The 25,898-nt window shown below is 32.2% G+C and overlaps 1 protein-coding gene across 2 annotated transcripts in view; it reads right to left on the bottom strand.

The window, feature by feature from the left end:
* The window catches only part of PIBF1 (progesterone immunomodulatory binding factor 1), a 294,559-nt gene that overhangs the window by 112,827 nt on the left and 155,834 nt on the right, over positions 1-25,898 (bottom strand). For both annotated transcript variants that reach the window (XM_051983913.1, XM_051983912.1), the window contains one exon: positions 7,812-7,902. In XM_051983913.1, the coding sequence (XP_051839873.1) occupies positions 7,812-7,902 (91 nt within the window). The remainder of the gene's footprint in view (positions 1-7,811; positions 7,903-25,898) is intronic.

Genomic DNA, 25,898 nt, shown 5'->3' with positions numbered 1-25,898 from the left:
AACATATACATTCAATTGACAGTGCTATTGATTTTTACCTCTGAAAAGCTTCTCATATTTTTTCCCTCTTTTTTATTTCTATTGCTATTATCTTAGTTCAGACCTATGGGACATCTCAAGGCTTCAGTCATCAAGACACATAGTGGTTAAAATTAACATTTCAATTCAGAAATAATAACTTTTGCAAGTAATTAGGATAAAAGACATCAAATACAAAGGAAAAGAAATTGAAAAACAAGACTATTCTGCACCCATCAGAAAAAATCTGAGTAATAGAATATTATGTCCTGAAGACCAATGAAGTTCAGGATACATACAGCCCAAGATGACCAATTCTGCAAATCTGAGTTATTCAACAATTTAAAAAAATGCTTGGATTATTCTTAGAACAGAAATCAAGACTTGAAAAAATAATTTTCTTTTTGAATATCCCTGATAATTGAACGGCAAGAGAAATGAATGAATGCAAGCTATGTGATGTATCCATGTCATGTTGAGGGCTAGCACTAAAAAGAAGGTGACCCCTGTGGTCTCTCAGGAAGAGAAGAGTTTCAGAGGAGGTGGTGAAGAGAAGGGGAAAAAACTGAAAAGTGGAAAAATGAAGGTCGTCTTTTGCTTTGGTGATGGAAGGGGGTTTCACTAATGAATGTTACTTTGGTTGAAGGGAGATGGTCTTTAAGAGAGATAGGGATCTCGTAATTGCCTGTGGTCTGGGAGATATTCTCTTTTAAAAAACTACTAATCCTACTGCTAGATGAAGGGAATTGGGATGGGAGTGGGGGTAGCAAATGGAATCTGGGGGAGTGGGGAAGACATGGATTGAGGAAGGAGATTTTCAGCAAATTGGGAAAAGGTAACCAGGGGAGAGTATAGAACAGTGGTGGGCTACATAATCAGACGCATGTGCAATTATTTGGGTACTACTATAAAGTGTCTTCTCTGTAGTCTATAAAAATTGATATTGCTCTGGGAGGGAGTTAAAATGGAAAAAGAGGATTCTACAGGGCAAGTTTTATAAGGCCCTTCCTTGTTCTATAAGTTCTTCTATAAGAAACTACATAGTGGGGAGAGTTCAGAATAAATTACCTTGCAAATTTTAATTCCATGGGAACATAGAGAGAATAGTCTCCATTAGAGCTCATGAATCAGAAAATGAAGGTGTAGAATAGACAGAAAGGATGAATAATAAAGAGAACAAGAGAAATCTCCTCTGCAAAAAAGTGCAAAAAAACCTGTCTTTAATTAAAATTTATTTATTAAATATTAATTATTTAATTAAATTAAATAGAATTAAATTTGATTTAAAGAAGTAATTCTTTAAAGCAGAGAAATTCTGTAAGATACTGACATAAGCAGATTTTGTTTTGTTTTGTTTTGTTTATTTTGCCAAACTGAATATGCATTTAATTGCAATCCTTAAATAGCAATCACTTAAATGTGTACTCAATTAAATTGTAATATACATGGGGAAGTGCTAAAATATTCACTGATTGATTTATATTGTTGCAAATGAATTTTTTTAAAAAATGAATAAATTGTTAACAGAATTTAGATTTCTCAATCTACATAACCTAGATGAAAAACTATGCTTAAGTTTCTCTGTGTTGAACTAGCCAGTGCTTAGAATATAGTAGGGAAAGTTCTTTCTAGTTACTAAATTTTGGATCTTATATTACTTTGGTCAATGATTTGGAGATTTAAGGTGGATTCCATTTAGAAGACTGAAATGTTTAAGGGAAAAGAGTAAAAAAGAATGCAAGTATAATTGCTACTTCATGGCAGAATTAAAGAATTATAAATAATTCAAATTTAACTGTATGTATTCTTTTTACTATCACAAAGCAAATGCTAGAAAATTAAGTTCTTTTCTTAAGAAAAATGACTATTAGAGGGAAAATGATCCGTGTACAAGACATTTTGTTATATGAAACTGTAAATATCTAAACAAAGAATTATTTCTATAAACCTTTGGTTGGGGTATAACAACAGTCGCTTTTATAAATTTTCTATCAAGAAAACTGCAGCTTCATTTGAAACTGACATCAGGTTGATTATTTAAACAGAAATGACAATGGATATCTGACAAACTTCCCCAAGATTTATCCTTTGGCTTAAAAATTAAGTCGTCCTTTTTGACTCCATTAGTGTTATTCATTATTTACAATTATAAAGTACTAATGTATTATGGCATAAGTTTTGCCAATAAGAATGTGGCAAAGCTCTGTTTATTTTTAATTCTCAAAAGTATTACTAGTACCTGAGGCTTTTTTTTTTTTTTTTATCTTTAGTACCTCTCTTAATGGGACTAGCATGCTAAATAAACTTAAAGTTGGACTTAAAGTCAGTCTTACTATATAGTATCAAGGCAACTGGTCTGAATTAATATAGATAGTTGTCTGCTAGAAAAATAGTGTTTTTCCTTTCTTAGTTTACCATGAAAACTAGTTAAAAACAAGAACACAAACCTCTTAAGCTATGCTCTCCCTCTCCTGTCCTCCTGATGTCTACAGATTAAATAATGTTCTCAGGATGATCTAGTATATTAAAATTAGATTTTTACGGGCTCTTCAATGAGTACAATTTTTTAAGTATATCATCAAGATTGAACAAGAGCAAGGTTTTCAAAATACAACTTAAAACCAAACCCAAAGTTTGATTTGAGAATTATTTTCTCACTTGTAGTGACAACTGAGAAATGATAGTATCCTATTCTGGTACACAAGGATCAAAATGAAAACTAAATTACAGGCAGGAGAAAAAAGTGTCAAACTAAATATATACTCATTTGAAGGTTATCTCCCTCAGTTTTCTTCTCATTCTACTACTAATGTTTCCACTTGAACTTTCAAAAAATTGCATAAAAACAAAAACAAAGGGCCCAAAGAATACAAGAAATTTTATATCATAAGGCTCTCTTCTGAAATTTCTATACATTCAAATCCTCCAAAGTAAACATAAAAGTTCACTCCAGGAATGTCATTTTATTGCCTGGGTTTCACCCATTTAGTATGGGTTAGTATGCAAGTTAAATAGCATAACCAAAACACTTAACTGGAAAATCTTGTTTGCTATTTTCAAAACAGTCACGACTGAAACAAAAACATTATTTCAGATATTCAAGTCCAGTCAAGTCAAGCAGAGTCCATTTTACTTGAACTTATGTTAACTGTATAAGATATTCTAACTTTTTGCAACAGTGCAATAAGGAGAAAGGAGAAATCTGAGAAATGTGAGAAATCTGAGGTTATTTTGTAAAAGTGTTTTTATACAGCACTCACATGAAAGATATTTTTCAATTAAGTAGGTAGAAAAAAATAGCATTTTATGCTATCCTAGTTCTGGTTTCCTAACTGGGGAATCCTCTAATTATCTCAAAAGTCTTACAAAATTCTCAAAACAAAACTAATTTGAACTCATTTTGATTTTTAAAATAAGTGAATCTTCAACATGATGATTTATGGAAATTTTTTGTGATTGCACATGTATAACCTAGATATAAAAATCGTTTACTGTATTAGGGGTGAGGTGGGAAGAAAGGAAAAGAATTTTGAACTAAAAAAAAAAGAATGCTAAAATTGTTTTTACATGTAATTTGGGAAAAAATAAAATCTTACTCGATAAAAAAACAAATTCAGCAACAACTGTGAATCCTACAGTATGTTTGGCAAGAAAGACATCAAATAAATTAAAAATAAAATGTCACAAATTTCAAAAATTTTGGTAGTTAACTGGTCTTTACAAATAAAATGTTTTAGTCAAACAACATGAAACAATATATAGCTATTTAGACAAATTATTCTTTGTGAAATCTTTGCAATTGCAAGGTAACTAATATGATAAGTATGCTGCAAGAAATAGTGGTTTTGATGAGAACAAAACACACTAGATACAACAACATTACACAACACAATACTACAGTATACTATAGTTTGCTATAAAGTATGTTTATTAGCTGGATATGAAGTATTATTGCTAAAACTTCAAAGAGTTTTTTTTTAATAATATATATTGGTCACACTGTTTATACAGCCTGAAGAATATGTTTAAAAACACTTAGCATAATACCTGGCACACAAATGCTTGTTGTTTTTGTTTAATATTGGAAAGCCAAACCAAAAAAAAAAAAATCCTAGAAACTTACAAATGATTTACTGAATGTGCTATTTTACTAATCCTTTCTATCTACCCATTTCCACTAATATCTCCTGCCTGCCTCCTTTACTTTTATAGCAAATATGTTAGAAATAATATATTTTTGGCTCCTATTGAATTTGTTACTTTATGTTGTAGCGAAGAAAAAGGGAAGCTTCTAAAATTGTTTTGTAAATCATATGTCTATATATTATATATTCTGTAGGGGTCAACATTAATATAATTATCTTTGACTGAACATGAGTTAAACACCTTGATCTTTTTCACATAAGCTACCATTAAAGTAAATCTTTTAAATTTTTTACTTTATGTAATGCTTTTTAAAAATGTACATGTAAGATTTTACATTTATTCCCATGAAATTTCATCTTATTAAGATTTAGAGCACAGAATTTTCTTTAGAATCTGTTAAACCTTAGAAATTAATTGTAATGGCTAAAAACAAAAGAATCTCTGTCTGTATAAAGTTCTGTGTATACAGTAGGTACTTAATAATATTTGTTGAATGAATGAATGTATTTTTGTATCTTAGCCCACCCTATCACGCCAGTTTAGATGACCTGAGAAACTCTTCCTCAAAATAACTGTCTGGATCATCATGAGAAGAATGCCTGGCATCAACTAGCAGAAAGATATTAATAGCAAACCCATTAGGCACTTGTTCAAGGCACATAGATAACAGTGATAGGATCTTAAGAAATATTTGAACACTTGGATTTTAGGAAAGATGTACTCAGTTCTGATTCCCTAAATCTTGACTCTAAACATTAAGAAATAGGGGTCCTTTCTGGAAAATTCTTTAAAATTTTAAAATTTGTGATTTGGAGATAAATAGATAACAGATATACTTTACTTGGTAAAGTTTTCCTTTTGTAGTGACAAGATTCTTTGGGATTTCAGCCAGCAGAGATATGAGAACAGGGATTCCTTTATTCAAACTTCAAACTTTTAATATTTCAGACATTACATACCACAGAGATTAAGAAAGTCTATTAAAATCAAACTATAATAATGCTACTGCCTACCCATCACTATGTTCAGTAACACATGCGTGTTAAAAATAACAAAAGAACATAAGTCATTTTCAACATGTTGTCTCTAGGGAAACTCATACACCAAATTGGATTTTAGAACATTATGTATCTTCAACAAATATAATTACTTTTACTATACACATAATTTTCTAGGCCTTTCTTAAGTAAGATTTTGCTGTTCCTTATCAATCTCTTCAAAACTAACTAAAAAAATATAACTTATGTGTATTTATCTCATTTCCCATGTCAATCAAAGCTGTCCTTGGCATAAGTTATAGACATTTATTTATACTACTTATTTATCCTAAAAGGCATAACTTCAAATTTTCCTTCAAAAAAAAAAAAGGTTAAAGTAAGTTAGAATTTGTTTTAGCTTAGTCTGTAATGCTTTTTATAAATCTTAAATCTATCCTAAATATAAAGAGGTTCAAATAATCTACAAGAATTTATTGAGTGAATAGTATGTGCCAACTGCCCTGATCAGCATTTACAGAAAAGGAAAATATGGTCTCTGTTTTCAAAGATCTTAAAACCTGGTTGGGATTAACACTAACATGGTATATAATTAAGTGCTAAGTTATATGACACAAATGATAAGTGCTGTAGAATTTTAAAACTGAATAAGATTAATGAGGTCTGGAGCAGTTAAGAAAGACTTCAAAAAACCTGAAACCCATTAAAAGAGGGGTGCAATTTGGGTAGGCAGAAAAGAGGCAGGAGAGTACATTGGCTTTTTGGGAAGGCAATAAAGAAACCTATCTGAATAGCATATAATGTATATGCTGGGAAAAATTAAGAAAGAAAGTTGATTGGGAAAAATGAAGTCATATTGGGGGAGGAAAATAAAGCAGTGAGAGGTGAAATAATACATAGTTTTGTTTTGTTTTGGTTTTTTATTTTTATTATACCTTTTTATTTACAAGATATAGAAAAGGGTAATTTTTCAGCATTGACAGTTGCAAAACCTTTTGTTCCAATTTTTCCCCTTTTTCCCCCCACCACATCCCCCAGATGGCAGGTAGACTAATTGTTAAATATGTTAAAGTATATGTTAAATACAATATATGATTAATACATAATTTTTTAAAAAAACTAATGCAAATGCTTAATCAAGTGAATAAAAATGGATGAAATAATTAAGTCAGTAGAAAATATAACTATGAGTATAGTATATTTTATAATGTGGCTTAAAGGTTAATCATGATTTCTCATGGGTCTTGCCAAACTTTTTGTTTTCTCAGGATCTGTGTTAACTTTCTGTTTATTATATACTACTGGGTCAATAATAGTAGGTGCATGAAAAAACTATATAAATCAATAAATCAACAATTTTTTGTTAAGCACTAACTGTGCAAAGTGCAATGCTAAGTGTTGGATTTACAAAGAAAGGCAAAAACCACTCCCTCCCCTTAGGAGGCTCATAGTCTAATGGGAAAGAGGACATGGAAGCCATATGTACAAATGAACAATATACAGGATTAATTGGAAATAATCAACAGAGAGAAAGCACTTGAATGAACATAAATTTATAGTGGATTCAGTCAGAATGGTTGTGTGATTTTCTCCCCCTTTATTCAATAATGTGTGTGAGAATAAAAATAAAAGCTGATGATGATGGGAGTCATATAAAGCTGACGCTGGTAAGGGCAAAGAGGGAAAATGGACATAACAAGACAATATAGAGTTCAACTGGTTCACCAAAGAAGCAAGACAGAGTGTTGTCTAGTGCAAGGGTGATGGCTTGGAAGAAAACTGAGGAATAGAGGGATTGGAAGTCATAGTGTAGATGAAGAGCAAAGTTTGGTATTGGAAGGGCAGAGAAAATGATACAAAGCTAACAGATTGTGATCAAATAATTTCATAATCCTTGAATGTGGAGGTGGCGTATCTGTAGGTGAAGGCCAGATCAAAGGTACTGATCACCTTTTTGTGACATCAGCTGGGGCAGAGGAAGAGCTCATAAGAAAGAAGTAGGTTGAGGAGTTAGGAGGTTATGGCATTTGAGGAACTATGAGGATGTAGATTGAAATCTTTTAGTATAAAGGTAGGAACCTAGGTAGAGAGAAGAATTGTGAGACAGGAACTTAATCCACTGAGGGAGGAACAGAAAAGCACCTGGAGTTCTGCAGACAACAGCTACCAGGATTTAACTGGGGGGAAGGTGTGCATAGTATAGGCACTTCCAAGGAGAGATTTACTAAGTGTTGATGATAAAGGGAGAATCTGGAAGTGACAAATTAGGAGAAACAGAAAAAGACAATAACATGGATAACATTTTCACTTAAAAATTCTGTTTGCTTATGTAAAAATGAGTGATTTATGTAGAAATTAGGTAGAAATATATTTATATGACTTTATCATCACTATTAGTGGTCCCAAGGAAAATCCTAGAGGAGGTAACTGCTTTGTGAAATACTTACTACCATCTGTTATTATTCTTGCTGCTGAAATATTGATTACCATCCATTATAGTAATGTATAAAAAGATAAAATGTGTAGTTTGTCTTAATGCAATTTTAATTTTGTGTGTGTGTGTGTGTGTGTGTGTGTATCAATTTAGAAATAAATGCAATTTGCCCTTATTAATTTGCTAGAATAAAGAAAACTAACAGGCACTGAATTTACCTTTGCTGTAGTCGTCTTTTAGCTGTGGTGGGAACATTAGCACCATAACCATAAGAAAAAAGAACTCGTTCTGCCTCCTCTTCATTTTCAACTGTAAAATAATAAAAATATGATATGGTATTTGAAGAAGTATTAGTTTTCTAAAAAGTGTGGCAAAAGTGAAGCATAATAATAATTCAAAATATAATACAGAAACATAGAAAACATAAAAATATTAATTTATATACATATTCACCACCTATAAATGAGGACTTCCTTTTGATAGTAAATACATGCTTGGCAGGTACATTAGATTTATTTTTTTAAAATGCTTGAAGTAATATCACAGAGATGACACATCACAGTGAGATTATTTTAATGATGGCAAAGATTTTAATTGCAATTTATGTTGCAAAAATACGTTATTATTCTTTCACAAAAGAAAAATATTTTTATTCAGAGATATTCACCATTTCTTCATGAATTCAGCATTAACTAAAAATATATTAACAAAATTATAAATTCACAGAGACTGATCTATAACTAGAATGTACGTCCTAAATTTGTATTAGCAACAATATTTAAAATATAACATAAAATCCATTTATCATTTATCTTTATTATCCCTGTTAAATGAAACATATATATTTAAGTCAAAGGATTTCTGAATGAAAGTAACATGAAAAAAGTAATTTGGCATCTTATGTCATAACTAAAAATGCTTAACCAAAATATATAAAAAACATAAGGATTGATTACACCCTTAAATCATTATTTCTGACACATAGAGAATTTATAATGACTATCTGTCAACTATCCCAAACTTTAAAAAGAAACAATTCTCAAAATAGTTGATTATTATTATTATAATTATCTATACAATAATGCTAATAAATTAAGGTAGAATGTTAATGTGTTAATGCTATTGTTTCACCAAGGACATAGGTAGCTAAATTGATTACTTGCTCATTGAGCAGTGTGACAAAAATAAAAAATACTTAGAATTTAACTAAAAAAAAAAACTTAGAACTAAACTAAACTGGCTAGAGTTCATGTTGGAGAACACTGAAGTACTAGAATTATAGAATCTGAGATTTGAAAAGAATTTGAAAGGTCATCAAATTCAATATGTATCTAAATACATATCCCTTCTATAACAATACAAACAATTGATCATCCAGCTTCCTCTTAATAATTTCAGTGATAGGAAAACCCATTACTCTATCAGGTAGCCCATTCTATTTTTGAACAGCTCTAGTAAGCCTTTCCAAGATTTGCCTCGGCAACTTTCATCTATTATTTTTTACTTTATTTTTTGGTGCTAGAAACAAGTCCCAAGTATCTATCTCACCTGTTTTCTTTTCTGTAGGTTAAACATCTCCAATTCCTTTAATTGTTCTCATGCAGTATAGATTTGAAGACTTTTTCCTATGCTGTAGCTTATCAATGTCCTTAAAACGTACACCCTGCCACCTCCTCTGCCAAAAATCTATTAACTGATGTTCACTAAGGCATTTAGCATTCTTCCCCCACATCCCATATTATTAACAATGAAGATGCAATAGCAGACCCAAGGACATGACAGAAAACAAAATCTGTCTCTAAACCTCAGTCTTTCCTTTTCAGGGCCAGGGAACTCTGAATCCAGATTAAAGTAATTTTCCATGGGTGCAACAATTAGCAAGTAATCTCGATCTCTGAGGCAAAAGTCTACTAGAGGTCACAACCCAAAGCATCAGCTCTACAATGCTCTCAACTGTTATTGCAAAAATGGACAACCCTGTAGTACCAGTAGAGCCAGTGCTGAGGCAAGCATCCTTGTAGCACCAGCATTAAAAAGCTCTGAATATTGGTACAAAATCAGAGAACTAAAGCACAGAGGGAACAATGCAAGATAATAGGAGAGTACACTGTGTGAAAATGGTCTAGGAAGGGTGATGAGGAACTTCATTGAGTGTGACCTAGGGCATCTGATATGTGAAATCTATTTGTCCTACATTGGAAAGATTGGGGTAAGAGCTGTAACCCCTGAGTGGAGGAACATGGACCCAATACTGCATAGCACTCCACTAAGTTAAAGAGTGTAACTTCCAGTGGGAGCCAGTTTCAGTTATCCATAATCACTTAGGGAAGAAACCTAGGTTGATGAACCATGAAATGTCCTGTGTGGCAGTAAGCTGGGATACTTTGACTCCATCCCCCACAGAAAATACAATTAGAGGGGAGGGAGTCAAAAGGTGAGCAACATGGGGAAAAAAGATTAAAATTATCAAAGATCTCGGAAAGAAGAAAACTTCTTGATCTTGAAAAATATCTTGAACATGAGATACTGATGTTCAATGATCTTGAACATAAACATATAAATCAACCACTAAGACATCAACAGAAGAAAATCTAGTCTCCAAATCTAATAAATGAGTTCAGGTATCTTTCAATAAGCACTCTAAAACAAAAGAAAATGTTCCAATAGTTTTTGAGATAAAGGACTTGAGTGTTAGAATCCTTACAAAATGTTAAGTCATTAGTTGATAGAAAAAATGCTTGTGTTTACATCTTTAAGAGTTTACACATTAGAGATCACACATTAGAGCTCACACCTTTAAGAGAGTTTATACATTAGAGCTCACACATTGGATTTCATAAGTATGGGAGATACACAAAGTTAACTTTGTAAATTCACACCTCCCATTCTCAGAGGAGGAGTCAACCTTTGAGTTTACACCTCTAAAAGAGCATAAAAAGAGCTGAGCTCAGTCAGGAGGAGTCAGTTGAAAAAGACTGAAAAAACCAGAAGTCAGTCAGTTCGAAAGATTTTCAGGAGTTGGAGTTGAGCTAGAGGCAGAAGCTGGCAGAGGCAAAAAACTAGGAACAAGAGCTCTCGGAACCAAGGAAAGCTTACCGGGATATTTTAGAAAAGACAATAAAAGACTGTACTTTAATCCCTGGCTGCATTTGAAGTTATTATTACTTGGAACTGAAACTAAGGCTGCCTCCAAAAAAACCTCCCCAAGAAATCTACTCCCAGAGAACCATCATATATTATTACAAAAGAAGAGAACACTATACTTGAGGAATGTGAAGAGAAACAACTAATGAATACTTCAAGCCAGAAATGAGAATTGTGAGACTGGGACTACATTACAACATTGGAGGGTACATGAAAGGAAGGGGAGGTGAGAGAGAAAGATAAAGAAAAGAGAATCATATTAGGGGGAAGATAACCTTTGTGGATTCAGAGTAAAGGCTAGAGAAGAAAGCAGGATGTTTGATAAGAATGGAAATGAAAGGAAGAAGGCCTAACTTTGATGGTAGGAAAAGCCCAGCAATTGATGGGTGATAAACAAAGGTCTGTGAAGGGAGATGAGTACTTTCATTGAGTGTGACCTTGAAATCTCCTTGTGTACCACTAAAGAGAGTGTGTTTGGGGGGGAAGAATTGGAACCCCGAGGAGCTGGAGGAACATGAAACCAAGGGGCAAATTTTGAGACAAATATGAGAAAAAAGGTAACCAGTGGAGTGTATAAATTTCAATCATTTGCACAACTAGGGATTATGGTAGGGGAAGGACTCTTATCATTGCCCCCTGCCTCTTGTTATCTACAGGAATTGACATTTTTCTAGGATGTATAGTAGAAGAGGAAAATCTATATGGTAAGCTTTAAAAATGTACTGGCAGAAGCTGCCAAGAAGTGAGAATCCACAATGGATGCACTGGAAAATTTGATTACATGAAGCATACAGAGATAAGATAGAGATCAGATAATTACAGTGGTCATGAATCAGTAAATGAGGGCCTAGAGTAGAGAAAAAAGAGGATGGATAATAGAGAGATCCGTTCTGGAAAAGGGTACAAAAATGAATTAAAAAAAAACAAATTAACAATACTAATTGAAGATGAGGGGAAAAAAATTAGGATTCCACTAGACTGTGAGGAAAAAAGGGTGTGTGTGAATTAGATAAAAACAGGAGAGGAAAAAGGAACATGTAAAATCCCACAGGAAAAGGAGTAACAAATAAAAGACAGGGATCAAGGGAATGGAATCAGTGGGAACAGAACTACCTTTAAAAAAATTAAAGTATCTGAAGGAACATAATACTGTGTTTACATCACAAAAAGGGAAAAAACCATAACTTGAAAAAACTCCACCAGTATTAGAACAGAGACAAATGGAAAAAATATAAACCTAAATCTCACAACTTTAAATGTGATTGAATTAAACAATCCAATAAAATGAAAAAGAACAATATTGGATAAGAAAACAAAAACCTACATTCTTTTTTGAAGAGGACTAAAATAACATCATTATGCTACAGTCAAGTTACAATGTATCTAACTGTGGCTGATCAGACCAAGATGAGCTTGGAATGCTCTACAGGTTAGGCACAAATAATCCATGTGAACATTTGGAATATATTCTCTAACTTTGCACATCTCATGATTTAGTTGTTTTTTAGAGCTACTTCAATTCTGCTGTGATAAGGGCAGGCCATCCTGGGCAGTCCTGTCCTAGTGTTTCCCATGTCAGATAATCAATTCTAAAGTTATTAAGACAGACCTTGAGTATCCTTGTATCATTTTTTTTTTTTGACCATGTGAGCACTTGCCCTGGCTAAGTTCTCCATAAAATATTGCAAGTGTACATTTGGCATTCAAACAATGTAGCCAGCCCAACAGAGCTGTGTTCTCTGAATTAGAGTGTGAATGTTTGGCATTTTAGTTAAAAAAAGAACTTTAGTGTCTTGTCCTTACTCTGAAAGGTGATCTTCCTAAAAAATTCAAAGGGCTTAATTCAGTTTCCTGGCATGAAGCATTCACAGGCATGCAATAATGATGTCAACATAATGGCTCTGTATTCCTTCAGTTTGGTTTCTTTTCTCTCTCACACTTTCCTTTGGAATCTCCCAAACACTGAGCCACCTCTGGCAAATATATATGTCAACCTCATTATCAATGTGAATATCCCTGGAAAGTATACTGCCAAAGTAAGTGAACTTATTCATAGCATTTAAAACTTCTCCATTTGCTGTAACTGATGGTTCCACATATAGATGGTGTGGTGCTGGCTAATGGAGAACCTGCGTTTTCTTATTGTTAATTGTTAGGCCAAAATTAGCACTTGCAGCAGAGAATTGATTCATATTTTGTTGCATCTCAGCTTTGGAGGGTGTATCGAGTGCAGAATTATCTGTAAACAAAAGCCACAAATCAACACTCTCCACTTTAGTTTTAGCTTGTAGCCTTTTCAAGTTGAAAGATTTACCATCAGTGAGTGCAGTGGCTGATCTTGATGCCATGTTTGTCTTCATTAAAGACGTTTTATCAAACATGACTGAAAATATGTTTAAAAAGATGAGAAATTGATATATAATACTCATGAATTTTTTTGGGCAACCAAATTTTGACATAATTTCCCATTAGCCCTCAGGACTAACAGTATAAAAGGCCTTGGTCAAATTAATCTACAAATGTGGTATGCAGACCTCTGTTCCTTGGCTCCTGAAGCCACACTGGTGCTTAGGAACATGACCATCTTCCAGGCAAAGATTAGCCTATTTCAGAGTTTGGCAAGAATCTTGCCAGCAATGACTCAGAGAGACCCACCCCACTATGATATTCATAAGACAATCTATTCCCTTTGCTTTTATAGAGATGAATGATGGAAGTGAGCCAAGAATCCTGAATTTCTTTAAGCTTCACTGTACTTTACTTTTGATGGAATTAAATGCTGCCTTTTTAGAAACTATTCCACTGGTACTTGTTTTGAGATTCTCGTTTTTCATTTAGCAGCTTCTGAATTTCTCCATCATTTTTATCAAGCCAATCTTGATATTTGTGAATATTCTGACCTAGATGAACAAATGTAGTGCTGTATAACCAATCTCTGAAAGTTGCCCACTTCTTTTCTGCTCCATAGTTGCTAACAGAGAAACATCCTAATATGCTGACATTAATTTTTCTGGTAGCCTTTTTGTGGTGGGACTACCTACTTTTGTTCAATGTGAATATTTACCTTAGAGAGGATAAGTCTATGATCAGTCCAGCACTCTGTACCACACATTACCTTTATCACTCTCATATCCTGATTGTCTCTTCTCTTTACAATCACATAGTATATTAAATGCCAATGTTTGCTACGAAGGTGCATCCACAAAGTTTTATTGCCTTTGTAGACACAAGCTTGTTGACTAGATAAGTTTTGATTTCAAACTCTACATCAGTTTCATGGCATTCCCCTTCACTGTGACCACTCTAGAAAAACATATCCAGCTCTGATTTCAGTTAGCTGGCCTTCATTTGGCAGTCTTGTTTCATTCTGTGTATTTGGATGTGATACCTGCTGAGTTCTTTTGCAACAAGAAGGACCCATTTTTTAAGTCTACTAGATTTTTGTGCTATCTATAAGTGTGCACACATTCCATGTAACCCAACATGAGAGAAATTAACTTTGGAGATATTTTAGTACATTCTTCTGCTTTTTGCCTTTAAGTGGGATTCCTGCCTGCTATAGTAATTAGGTCAGGGTATGCTTACCCTTTACTTAGGGCACCTTTTTTAGACTATTCCTTATACTTTTACAACATATCAAGTGAATTCTAAAAAGCAGGAGTTGAAATCATGTTATCTGGAAAAACAAAAACAAACCTTCAAGAAATAAAAAGGGATAAATAAGGAAACTATATTATGCCGAAAGGAACCAGAAAACAAACCTTTATCAATAATAAACTTACACTCTCCAAATGACTTCCTATTTACAAAGGAAACATTATCTGAATAACAAGAAGACAATAGATAGCAATACAATAGTTACAAATAACTTCAATATTGCTTTATCAGTTTTGGATTAGTCTAACTTTTGAAAGATTAAAAAATGAAAAACAGTAAACTGTGGCATCTTTTAAATGGGATAATAAAAGAATACGTATATTTCTTAGAACATGGAAGTTTTTTTTAACCAAAAATGATCATGTAAGGAAGAGAGAGATTAAAAAGCAATGCAAAAAGACCAAAATAATCTATACATCTTTTACAGAAGTTGATTCAGGAACAACAAACAAAAGACACAGATACTCAGATGGAAACTTTACAATGAAATCTTAAATAACAAAGAACTTAAGGAAAAAATGATAGAAAAAAATAACTATGTAAAAGAAAAATAAAATTATGAAACATATCAAAAATTTCAGGAAGCAGTTAAAACAATCTTGAAAGCAAAATCTGGAGACAGAATGTTTTGTGTAAGAAATAGCGAGGAGACCAGTGTCATAGGATCATAGTTTGTGGAAGGGACTATAAAGCTCTCTGATGAAAAACTGGGTGGTCCACAACAGGGGAAATTTTTCTTGATTGAATATGAGCTTGAAATGGTATGCCTATTCTATGGTTTCAATAACAATCTTTGTGATTCCCAACAGTAACCATGGGAAGTGTGTAGTAAAGTATCATTATCCGCAAATTTTCGATGAGATGCCTAAGACTAAAAAAAGTAAGAGATTTATCCACAAACACAGATATTAAGTATTTATTAAGTTCATTAAGTTATGAGCCCAGGCTTTTGATTCCAAGAGCATCCTTGCCACTAGAAAATTCTGCCTTGGCTGTAAAAGTATAAAATATGAATAACTATATTCAGCGAGTTTAAAATAAAACTGAGGTAAGGAAAAAAAAAACCTAACAAGCATAAAATAACATTGAAGAATTACAGAACAAGGTGTATAATTAAATATTAAATCATGTACACAATACAAATGTTGGCTTCTTCATAGAAAGCTTCAAGGATAAGGTTGGAGTCTATGTGGAGCTTGACAAATTGTCAATATTTGGATAAAGAAAAGGCGAGAAGAAGGCACTATGAGTGATAAGTACAAGACAGAAATACTAAGGAAGCAGAAAAGAGTAAGTTTTAGGCAAGTATTCAGCAAGAAAGAGAGATTAGTGGGGAAGAAATGACAAATAAGAATGAATAAATTGGGTGTGAGCAGAATAATGGGTTTTAAAAGAAGATGGAAGGTTTTAGATTGAAAACAGTAAGAAAAAGATACTAATGAAGATCTTTCACCAGTGGAGGAACATGGATGTAATATTTAAAAAAAAAAGTGGTCTAGACAGATGTCTGGTAATATGGTAGCCTAAAAAGAACTATTTTCCCTAACTTTTCCAAATTTAATAACTCACCAAAAAAATTTTTTTTTTTGCTTTCCTTTTATTTTATCTTTACAAATTGGTACAAAAATCTAAGACAATTCCAGAAGGCCCATAATGGAAAATGTTATGCACATCTAGAGAAAGAATTATGGAGTCTGAATAAAGATTAAAACATACAGTTTTCTTTTTTTTTTTTCCCTTTCTTTCTTGTGGTTTTTCCTTTTTGTTGGTTATTCTTTCACCATGATTAATGTGTAAAAATGCTTAATCTTGATTGTTCATGTATAACCTATATCAGATTGCTTGCTGCCTGGAGAGAGGGTAAAGGAGTAAATGGAGGAAAAATTTTGGAACTCAACATCTAAAAAAGTAAATGTTGAAAATTATCTCTATGGGAAATTGGAAAAAAATAAAATACTAATAAATGAAGAGAAAATATATTTAAAATTTAAAAAAACCAAAAGTTTGTGGCTGCCTTGTGTTGACCAAGTCTATTGGCACAATTTTCCAAACAGCATAAACTCATGTCATGTATCTTTATTACATTTTATTAATTCTTACAATATTTCAAACTATTTAAATATTATTATGTGCCTATAATGATGCTACTTTGATGTTACTATTGTAATTGTTTTGAAGCTCCATTAACTACCATTTGAAAAATAAGGACACAAAATTAAATGTTTGTGTTCTGACTGTTCCTGACTGATCATTGTCTTTTTCCCATTTCCTTGGGCCCTCTATTCTGCTACACACATAATATTAAAATTAGGGCTATCAATGTGGCGAATTTCATTGTTGTATTATTTTAAGAAATAGCCCCTACTATCCCAATATTCAGCAACCATTATCCTGGCTGTCAGGAGCCATCCACATCAACACAAGACCTACCAATAAAAATATTCTGACTTAATGAAGGCTCAGATGATGGTTAGCATTTTTTAAAGAAATAAAATGTCTATTAAATAAAGGTATATATCTTGTTTTTTTCTTCAGATAGAAAACTATTGCACATTTAATAGAACATGGTAAATAGTATAAACATCAGTGGGAAATTACAAAATTTGTGTGGCTTGTTTTACTATGAAATTAGCTTTATTGTGTAGTATAGAACCAAACACAACATCTCTGGGGCATACTTATAGTAAGTGCCTTCTTCCTCTTGCTACGTATGTCCATTCTTATGTATTGTGTTTGTTTTAACTTTAGAATTAAAAAAAAATTAAACTATATATATATCTAGATCTAGATTTATATAACTCTCTTATATTTATTGAAGTAAAGTCTGTATAAAGGGAAATGATAAGAGATTTTGAAGGAAAAATTGAGACAATGGATAACTGTCTAAATATAGAGACACAAATTTTTATAATAATAGAATTTTAAATCTATGAAGCACTTTAACAATCACAATATAATTCTATCAAAAAAAAAAAAGAGAGGAAATAAACATCAAGAGAGGCTAATAGAGGTTCTTCCAACAGAAGCAAAGCTTTTAGTGATGAAGACAAATTGTCTTTCTTTCAATATTTATATAGCATTTCTCATGATTTAATATTTTATTATATTTTTATTATGTTCTATTAATAACATTATATTATTTTGTTATATTATCCATTAATCTTTCAAGTATGTTGATTCGAAGATAAATTGGATTTCCTGAAGAGCAGCCTTCTCATTCCCATGCCTTTTGAGGAAAGAGGATGTGTCCTGTAGGAGGAGCAACTTGTACCTCTCTTTGCTACTAGATGAGTTCTATGGAGTGTATTATATATGTCTCTGAAAAAGGCAAGTTAACTAAAGTATGAGAGTAATCTTTACTATTTATGGATTCAGTTTAAAAATCCTTTATATTTTCAGTTAGTTTGAATTCTGATTCAAATAAAACTTGTCAACATATTGTTATCTTACCCTGTCTCTTTTTTTATGCTAAAATGGATTTATCTCCTCAACTGATACATGGCATACACAGGGAGAAAATATGCTTTAACAGAATCCATTTGCAAATAATATAATGATTATAAACAAAATATGTATTTTCTATAGCCCTTTAACTAAGGACTATTATATCTGGAACTACTTTGTTAGCTATTAAATTTGAAAGTTTAATGTCATTGAAAGTCATTTTCCTGACTTTTCTCTTTCCCTAGTTATTAATTTGTATGTGTCCCGTAAGTATTTCTGGGGTTCAATGAATAATAATAGCATGCATTTATATAGCATTTATCATATGCCTAGCATGGTGGTTGACTTTGCGTTGTGCTACACAATTAGGTCAAAATTCTTGGATATGAACAAATTAAATATTGTCATGTCATGTTAGACTACTGAGTCAAGAAAGTGGAATTTAATGGAAGTATACTTACTTTCAAAAATCAACTGCACAAATATAGGATGATGAAAGTTTACTTTGTCAACAATTTGTATGAAAAAGATTTGGAAGTATTTAAGCAGAGATTGTATAGGCATCTCTAATAATTATATTAAAATATATTTGAGGTTGATTCTAATTAATTTATTCAGTAAAACTTTAACTAATTACTTGGTATATGTACCTGGTACTATGACATACTACTTATACTATTTTAAGTACCTACTATATGAAGTCTGGGAGAGATAAGGAACTTGAGACACTCTCTGATAGTCATGGTTTATATATACTCTAAGACAAAAGTTCTTATTTGTAAGATTTTTTTTGGGGGGAGGGTCAGATTCTTTTGGTAGTCTGGTGAAGTCTGTAGATACTTTCAAAGAGTAATATTATTTTCAAAAAAGTTGTAACTGAAACATTAAATTTCAGTTACAGTTTAGTAAAAATACAGATATAAAATTTTTCCCATTCTGAGTTCATGGACCCCTTGAAATCTGTCCAGAAACTACAAGTTAAGATCTAAGACACAGATAATTCCAATAAACGTTAAAAGCATAGTAGAGAATTAAAAAAAAAAAAAAAGTGAAGCTCTAAGGATAAGTAAAGTTGTTATTGACAGGATTAGCAAATAAGTCTCATGGGATGAAGTAGAATTTGAATGGTTTTTAAAAGATGGGCAGGAATTTAATAGAAAAGAAAAAAGAGGTCAATTTTAGATATAGGAAATTGTGTAAACCAAGGCAGAGAGGAGCAAGGTCACATAATGTTCTCTGGGAGCAGTGCTCAGTCTGACTGATTTTTAAGATGCCTTCCAATTTTAATTTCTATGATCCTAATACATGTTTTTTAATTCAGACTTTCCTTTCTTCTAATTGCTCTGAATCATGATTTTATTATTGAAACATAAAAAAAAAAATCAAGGTTAAAAACTTAAATAAAGTAGTATCACGGTCTAAGTCTTCAGTTTTTTATATCACAAAATCATATTCCCTGGCACATAAGACTTTAGATGAAATCAAGTTAACTACAAATATTCTGGTTATTTGAAATATGAGGAATTTTTAAAAAAGGTATTTGACAATCTTTCTCTCCATCAACACAAGTACTCAGTTTCAGGTCCTCTCCCTCTCCTAGATTACTGAAAGAGTTTATTAACTGGTCTCATCCTTTGTCTCTCTAATCTAATCTTTCCCCTTTCTCAGTTCATGCTGATAGATGTCAGATTTCTAAAGCACAAATCTAACCATGTATCTCCTGTTTAGAAAGCTTTCATGGCTCCCCTTTACTTCTAAGAGAAAATTAAAAAAAAACAAAAAAACACAGAACTCCTCTATTTGACATTGAAAGACCTTCAGAATCAGGTTCTAGTCTATCTCTTCAGGTTGTTTACACATTCCTCCCCCTCACACACTGTATATTCTAGACAAATTGGTTTCCTTGTTTCTTGCACATAATCTCTCACATTGATACTTTCTTTTCTCTCGTCTGCCTCTTACAACTCCAGCTTTCTTCAAGACTTAGTTTACTCTTACAACAGGGATTTTCTAATGTCTTTGGTAGTAAGTTGTACTTATTTATGAAAATGCCTATGCTCTAGTAGAATATAAACTCCCGGAGGGCAGATACTATCTTACTTTTGTATTTGTAAATCCATTCTTTAGCACAGTGCCTAAGTTTACTCATTGTGGGCATTTAATAAAACTTATTAAGAATATTATTGTCGCAAAAGTAATTTTTTAATATAATGCACTTTTAAAATACATATTTTCCATGAAAAAATTTTCATTTTGTGTTTAACAAAACATTGGCACTACTTTTTATTGAATAAAACATTATTTATATCAAGAATGATGATATTGACAAGGTAGGGTTTCTCTAATATTATGTACGAGTACTACAACAATATTTCCTTATGCCCAGGAAGTGACCTTAAGAAGACTATCCCAGTATAAATGCTGATGGGTTCTCCCAGGCTAGATAGGTTTTGACTATATTCTCAGCAATAATTCCCTACCTTATAAGGACCAACCCAGATAGGTAAAAAGAGGCTTACCACAAAGAGGTAGGCCACTAGATGATTAATTCTTTGGTTATGGCAACCTGTGAAATGAGGAAAAATACAAAATGGTGCTCAGTATTATATGATTCAATGAAAGCATAAAAAGGGGGGAAGGGGAGAATCTTGGGACTATTTTTCCATTAGAATCACTTCCAGTAAACTGATTTAGCCATGGCCATGGCATAGATCTTCTTTTTTTGTCCCTTTCTGAAAGTCTCTTTCTGAAAACTTCTATATTCTAAACTTTTATTATCACGTTTATTTAATTCTATTTCTCCAAAAATACTTTGTTACAAAAGAAATGGTTAACTCAATTAGGCACAATTGGGAACCTACCAAATATAAAATACAAGTATTTCGGCTACCTTTTTGAAATGCTGGGAAGTGAAGGCATCTGTGCTATCTGTGTAAGTGCAGATTACCTGTCACTTAATAACAAAAATAATGGAGACCCTAGGGAATGGGATTTTGGTTTTATCTTTTCCTCCTTCTTCCTATTCTCCCAGGTTCCTGTCCCTTCAATGGTCTGCATTAGACCTTGAGTCTTCCTTTTTCTGAGTTAAAACTGACTATAAATTGCTGTATAAGTTACAGGATCTTTTGTGAAACTTATAGCTGCTATTAAGGACTGGGAAAGTCCTTTGGGATTGATAGCTGCAGAATCATGGAAAAAGAGAAGAGTGCTAAGACTCAAACAGATTCTATATCATCTATAGGCATTACTTTAATTGTGCAGCAAATGAAGCACAGCAATCTTGACATTGTCATTATAAATGAAACTATAAGACTAAGAAGTTAAAAGGAAGTCTGAATGAAAGTTTTCTTTTTCCTTAGAAAAGCATAAATAAGACATTGAGTTGGTTTTATTATATGTACAAAGGGAATAAGAAACATAATTTCCTGGGATAATTGTTCATCTCATGCTGCTGTGCTTACAACTGGCATTTAAAAAAAGAATACCATGTAGATAATTGTATGTTTCTGGGACTTTGTTGCAGAGGGCTGAGATTGATAAAGAAGTTTTACTGCAGAAGTCTCAAGTCTCTCCCAGTAAAATCAATATATATTTCAATATTTTGTACTGCATTAAATGCAAAGTATTGCAATTGAATACAAAAATTCATCATAGGGAAAGAAAGTGGAAAAAAATGTTAGAAAACATGGCTGAGGAATAAGAAATGAAAGAATCCTAAGAAGCTTATAGACTGTAGGTACTTCATGTGGAATATATGTAAAATATATTCTTTAAAATGGAGAATCTGGGTCAATGGACATGAGGGATATTGAATAATATCATGAAAAATGAAACAAATAATTTGACAGGACATGACTGATTACAAAACAGTAACCATGCAAATCAACTAATAATATACTATAATAAAAATAGTAAGTTCTGAATCTGTTGTCTAGTGTACAATGATGTTGGCAAGCAAAAGAAAAATCAACACTAAATTAGAACAAAACCAAAAAGATAGAGGATGCAATAAACTAGTACCAACATGACTTATTTAAATCACTTACTAATGCTGAAAAATTGGAAAAATGTATTTTAAGAAAATCCAGATTGACATAAAAGGTCTCAATTCATTAAAGAAAATTAAGAAATATGTATTAGTCATAAGAATAAGGACACTAAAAAAATTAAAATGATCTGTTAATATTTCTAGATTAAACTATTTTTTTTCCTGCAAGGGCAGAGGATTTGCCATATTAGGACTCTATCATGGTTGGGTACTATAGGAGGAAAAAAAATGACATAAAACAAATATGGGCAATTGGAGAATGATTGGGTAAATGTGGTATATGAATATTATGGAATATTATTGTTCTGTAAGGAATGACCAACAGGATGAATACAGAGAGGCTTGGAGAGACTTACATGAACTGATGCTAAGTGAAATGAGCAGAACCAGGAGATCATTATATACTTCAACAATGATACTGTATGAGGATGTATTCTGATGGAAGTGGATTTCTTTGACAAAGAGACCTAACTCAGTTTCAATTGATCAAGGATGGACAGAAGCAGCTATACCCAAAGAAAGAACACTGGGAAATGAATGCAAACTGTTTGCATTTTTGTTTTTCTTCCTGGATTATTTATATCTTCTGAATCCAATTCTCCCTGTGCAACAAAAGAACTGTTCGGTTCTGCACACATATATTGTATCTAGGATATACTGCAACATATTTAACATGTATAGGACTGCTTGCCATCTAGGGGAAGGGGTGGAGGGAGAGAGGGGAAAAATCGGAACAGAAGTGAGTGCAAGGGATAATGTTATAAAAAATTACCCTGGCATGGGTTCTGTCAATAAAAAGTTATTATAAAAAAATAAATTATAAAAAAAACCCAACAAATATGGGAAAAGAAGCTGGATCATGCCAAGCATGCTTATTAGAAGTGTATGCTGGAGAAGTCAATGCTGGAGCATGAGAAATTAATTCTCAAAGTATCTGAAAAAGGGAAAGATTTTGGGAAAAAAACACAGACATTATTACTATCAAAAAATATGATCAAGAAAATATTAGCAACAAATAACTTAAATAACTATTTTTCAATTGCTATAAAATCTACTAAAAAGCCTACATATGTAATGAGAGAAAACTTGATCAAGATTTATAAAGGGAATAGGAAGGCTTTTCCAAATGATATTCTATAGCAGACTATAAACTTTTAAAGTCGCAGAATTGATTGAAAGATACAGGGAATATAAGCCACTATGTTTATTGTTTATTGATTTCAAAGAAGCATCTTATGTGACAGAGAAGTCAAAATCATACAAGAATCTCTGAAAGATGCATGAAGAGATAATTGTTCAATGAACCTCTTATAAATTGAGGAAAAGTAGAGGAGGACAGATATTTAAAGGATGACCAGGAGAGAGCTCAAATTGAGATGTCAGGAAGACAGATTACTTAAAAATGATACGATTTTCTGAATGTACCTGTTTTCAGTGGTTGTAGTGATGATCACAAATTTCAGAACAATATACATTATATTAAATGAGGTTTATAATCATTCAAAAATTTTTTTGGCCTAATTACTCATAAAGGGAAAACCAAGAAGATGAAGAATGTATATTATTTAAATTAATGACAAATAGTTGGATGGACCAACATATATATAAAGATGGTTCATCAGTCAGTATCATAAACAGACACTTTGGATGAAAAGTGAACTAGGCCCAGACTTAATTAGTAGGGAACAAAGGGGTGAAATGAATTTGAGAAATATCCAATGCCTTTAATGAAACAAAGAATCTTTCTGAAACAAACACCCATTTAAAAAAATATTTTATTTTTCTAAATACATGCAAAGGCAGTTTTCAATAGTCATCTTTGCAAAATCATGTGAACCAAATTTTTCTCCCTCTCCTCCCACCCCTCCCCAAGACAGCAAGCAGTATGATATAGATTAACCGTGTGATTCTTATAAACATGTTTCCATATTTCTCACATTGTACAACAACAAAAAAATCACTTCAAGAGGAAAAAAAAAGCAACCTTTCCCCAAATAAAACCAACCAACCAACCAACCAACAACAATACAAACAAGGAGAAAATGCTATGCTTTGATCCACATTCATGAACTTCATAGTTTTTTCTCTAGATATGGATGGCACTTTCTATCATGAATCTATTGGAATAAAAAGATCAATTTTAAACATAATTACTTTTCTTGTAAAGCTAAACAATCTTGTTATTTATAAGTCAGACTAGAAAACTAAAAGAAATCGTAGCTAAATAGAAGTTGTAAGTCACAAAAGGGAAAAATGAGAGATGCATGATTGAGTCTGATTAGGCTATAGTATATTACTATATTATTGATAATGATCTATGTTTGAGAAATAGTCTAAACACATTAGGAAACAAATATACAATTAGTCACTAAATGCTTACCTACTACATGCTAGGCACTGAGGATACAAAAAAAGTAAAAGTAAAAAGAAAAAAGCCCATAAGCAGTTCACAGTCTAATGGGATAGACAACATACTAACAACTTTGTACAAATAAGGCATATATAGTATATAATGGAAGTAGTCTCATAGGGAACATCAGTACTAAGGAGGAAGGGAAAAAGTTCTTGTGAAAGGTGGGGTTTGAGCTCAAACTTGAACTAAGCCAGAAGATAAAAATGAGGACAAAGAGAATTCCATGGAGACAGCCAAGGAAAACTCCTGTAATCAGGAGAAGTAGTATTGTAACTGAGGAATAGCAAAGGATGTCAGAGTCCCTGGATCACAGAGTACTTGAAGTTAGTAAAGTGTTGGAAGAATATAAAGATAGAAGAGGTACAGGATATGAAGTTGTTGGGATTTTTAAAAAGTTTTTATTGATGGCTTTTGTTTTATGTATCATCCTGATGGTTTTCTCTATTATTTCTCCTCCAACTCTTTCCAGAATGTCATCCAAAATAACAAATAATATTTTTTAAGACAAAGGAAGAGAAAAAATGAACAAAATCTATTAACACACTCAAAAAGTTTTAAAATATTTGCAATATGCAATACTTGTGGACCACTCATCTCTGCAAAGGAGAATGAAAGCACCCTTTCATATCTCCTCTTAGTTTTTTCTTTATAATTCTACAATTTACTTTTGATTTTTTTTTAAATATGCAGTTACTTTTTCCAAGTACATTGTTGGAATTATTGTATATACTGTTTTCTTAGCTTCTGCTTACTTTATTTTCATCAGTTCATATAGATCTTTCTATGATTCTCTATTTATTACACACATCATTTTTTACAGCCTAGTAACTTTCCATTACATTGATATATAATTTATTAGACATTCCCAATTGATGGACACCTATTCTGTTACAATTGTTTGCTATTATAAATGTGCTATAAATATTTTAGTCTATGTGGAGTTTCCTTGTGTGTAAGGTCAGGAATTAATTTTCTGGGTCAAAGGATATTGTTTTATTTGCTTAATTCTAAATGGCTTTCCAAAATGGTCTTTACTAATTTAGAGATCCAACAACAATATGTCAGTATGTCTATCTTCCCACAGAACCTCCAATACTGATTACCATTCATTTTTTGTTACCTTTGCCAATTTGCGAGATGTGTCTTATTTTGATTTGTACTTCTTGGTTGCTATTTGGTGCATTTTAATGTGGTTGCTGATACTTGATAATTCTTTTTAGAATTCTTTGTTTATACCTTTAATCACTTTTATCTACTACAGAATAGCTATTAGTCATATATGTAAGTGTTTATATATCTTAGGACATCAAACCCTTATTAAAGAGTCTGAATGTCTATGAGAATACATTGCTGGGGACAAGTCAAAGTAGAATCTAGAGAGGTGGCAACAGTGGCTTGTTATTAAAATCTATCCTGAGTAGATATTAATTTTCATTGGGAGTGGGCGGAGAGATGGAAAATTTTTTATTTTAAAACATACTGAATGCCAATAAATTCGACAACTTAAATGAAATAGAAAAATACCTCCAAAAATACAGCTTGCCCAAACTAACAGAGGAAGAAGTAAATATCCTAAACAGTCCCATCTCAGAAAAAGAA

The sequence above is a fragment of the Antechinus flavipes genome, chromosome 3, assembly GCF_016432865.1.
Source record: "Antechinus flavipes isolate AdamAnt ecotype Samford, QLD, Australia chromosome 3, AdamAnt_v2, whole genome shotgun sequence".
Classification (NCBI taxonomy): domain Eukaryota; kingdom Metazoa; phylum Chordata; class Mammalia; order Dasyuromorphia; family Dasyuridae; genus Antechinus; species Antechinus flavipes.
This window is presented reverse-complemented; position numbering and strand designations above follow the sequence as displayed.